This window comes from Myotis davidii, unplaced genomic scaffold, assembly GCF_000327345.1.
Source record: "Myotis davidii unplaced genomic scaffold, ASM32734v1 scaffold184, whole genome shotgun sequence".
Classification (NCBI taxonomy): Eukaryota; Metazoa; Chordata; class Mammalia; order Chiroptera; family Vespertilionidae; genus Myotis; species Myotis davidii.
Window position 1 is genome coordinate 744,738 of NW_006297021.1, and position 2,489 is coordinate 747,226.

Consider the following 2,489-nt stretch of genomic DNA (forward strand, 5'->3'; position numbering starts at 1 on the left):
GGTGGTGGTGGATATGGGGGTTCAAGACACTTGAGGGATGGAATTAACATCTGACTTGGTGATGGACTGGATTTGTTATGATGAAGATCTCCAAAAGGACCCTATGTTTTTGACTAGAAATGATGTCACATGAGGAGAGAAGTAAGCTAGAAGATCAGGGTGCTTTGTATGGTGGTGGTAGTGTTTGGGATGAGTTTGGTTTTGGGAGAAAAAGCTTGTCTCAGGAACTAGTATACAAAACATGTGGGCATCCATATCTAAAGAAGACATATTTCAAAATATTTAAATATGAAAGTAGTATTTAATTTAAATATGAAAGTCCTATTTAATAAATTGTATGATAGAGAAGTTGAGACGTTTTTAAAAGAAAATTCATTTTAAAATATTTGTTTTGTATTAGCAAGGCAAAATAAAATTTATGGAAGAAATTAGTAATAAAAAGTAGTTTTGGATATTGTCAGTTGGCAACTGATTTTCACCAAGAAAATAAATTAACAATAAAACACAAATTTATGTAAAACTTTCAACAATAAAGAATTAAAAACAAAATGGGAATTTAAAGAAATAAGTGAACAAAACAAGAGATCCCAACACTACAATGATTATTATTCAACTCTACATCTTTACAATATGAGCACTTTGAAAGTGAAATTTCATCTAACAATTAAATCTAACAAGTCCTTTATAAAATGATGATTAATGAGCTCTGAATAGACAGATTTGATGGAATAGATGTTCAAAATTCATCTTTGAGTCTATCCCAGGTCATTCCATTGCCAAAAGAAACATGACCCTTCAATATTTGGAAAATGCAATTAGGATATCAATACCTTTGAAAGATCTGCCACAGTGCTATTTGATTTAAACAAAACACCATAATAATGAACAGTATAACCTAGGACATATATCATATTGCTCAACTGAATTATTTAAAAATATACACTAGCAAATGTATTCCACAAACTTCTTTTAATTCCTACAACACCCATATTTCTTTTCTTTTTTAAAAAATAACTTTTTCCCCCAAGAGTCTCAGAAGGCTAAAAAATGCTTTCATTGAGTTTGGCTGACTATAAAACCAGCAAAATTTTAATATTAATATCTTTTTTTAAAGTAACTTTTTTGGAGACTATCCTACTGGCATAAGTATTTCTATTTGATAGAAAAGGTTTTTAGTTTCAACACTTACTAAAGGATTTAAAAGTAACTCATTGTCAAATGAAAATTTTTATCCTCCAAGATTAACGTGTGTGTATGTGAGTGTTTGTATATGTATACGCATATGTGTGCACACATGTGTATGTATGTGAGTGTGCAAGTGTGCATGTGTGTGGACATGAGTATATGTTCACACACATTCATGTGCATATTTATTTTCTTCACTTATTTGATCCCACTGCGTGAGTTCATAAAACATCACTTACTTTGTGAAATGCTCATCGAAACCACAAAATATTGAAAGCTTCACGTTATCCCCCCAAGAAAAGACAGGCCACTCTGCATGGCACTAGGTCGCTTTATGGGGCGGGAGCGGAGGCGGGGACACCTACCGTCTTGCTGAGGTAGCCCGTGCTGGTGTTCATGCACTGAAGCCCCTCGCTGTTGCAGCAGCCCCCACATCTGTAGACGGACACACATGGAGGTTTAAAGAAGGTGTTTGTGGCTGCTCCAAACTCCTTCCCCACATCTACACACACCTCACGTGGCATGCATTGAGTCTTTCTCCACTCATTATCAATACCTGCGAGTCATAGGGAAGGCCAGAGGTTACACAGAGCCACAAGGGGAGCGCCCCCAGCAGCGGGGAGCCACTTACATTTGATCTCAGATTTTAAGACTCAAGTTTCATAGGTAACTTTACAGAAATCACTGACGGTGCCCACACTGCCCTGTGAGCTGGAACACAGTACCATGTGAAACAGCAGCAAAGGATATTTTCTAAAAGAACCAATTTCTACAGCCATGTCACCAGCTAAGGTAGATGTGCTTCCTTAAAATGACACCGATACTCCACAGCACGGATGTCTGCTTTTAGTAAGAAAACGAACATTTGCTATATCGATGTTCCCAGGGTCTGCAGAGGTAGCCACGCTCATCTGCTGTGACATGCACGGCCTCCCTGGGCTCTGAGCAAATAGGAAATGCTGGGTTCCTCCTTTAAGCTGAGATGTCAATGAGATGATGGCTATCGTGTGGGACTCCCTTCAACAATGACGGTCAGGCAGGCTGTGTGGCCATTTGCGGCAGTGCCATGGTGGCAGCTACTTGAAATATAAGGGTATTTGCAACTGGGAACATGGATCCTGAACTCTGTTTCCTCAGCAAAGTGCTCTCTCTTAGAGTTCCACCTGCAGTGACTTCACGTTTTGCTTTGAGCCCCATTGACTCTTTAAATGCTGTGTTACAAAGCGTGTACGTCTCCAATGTCCTAGCTCATTTCCCCGCATTTCTCTTAAAATCATATTCTTTGGGGAAAAATTACATACAAG

The 2,489-nt window shown here is 38.3% G+C and overlaps 1 protein-coding gene across 1 annotated transcript in view; it reads right to left on the bottom strand.

The window, feature by feature from the left end:
• Positions 1-2,489, bottom strand: part of VEGFC (vascular endothelial growth factor C) — a 59,664-nt gene that overhangs the window by 43,648 nt on the left and 13,527 nt on the right. Inside the window, exon 3 of the mRNA XM_006772711.2 lies at positions 1,551-1,741. Coding sequence (XP_006772774.1) covers positions 1,551-1,741 — 191 coding nt within the window. The remainder of the gene's footprint in view (positions 1-1,550; positions 1,742-2,489) is intronic.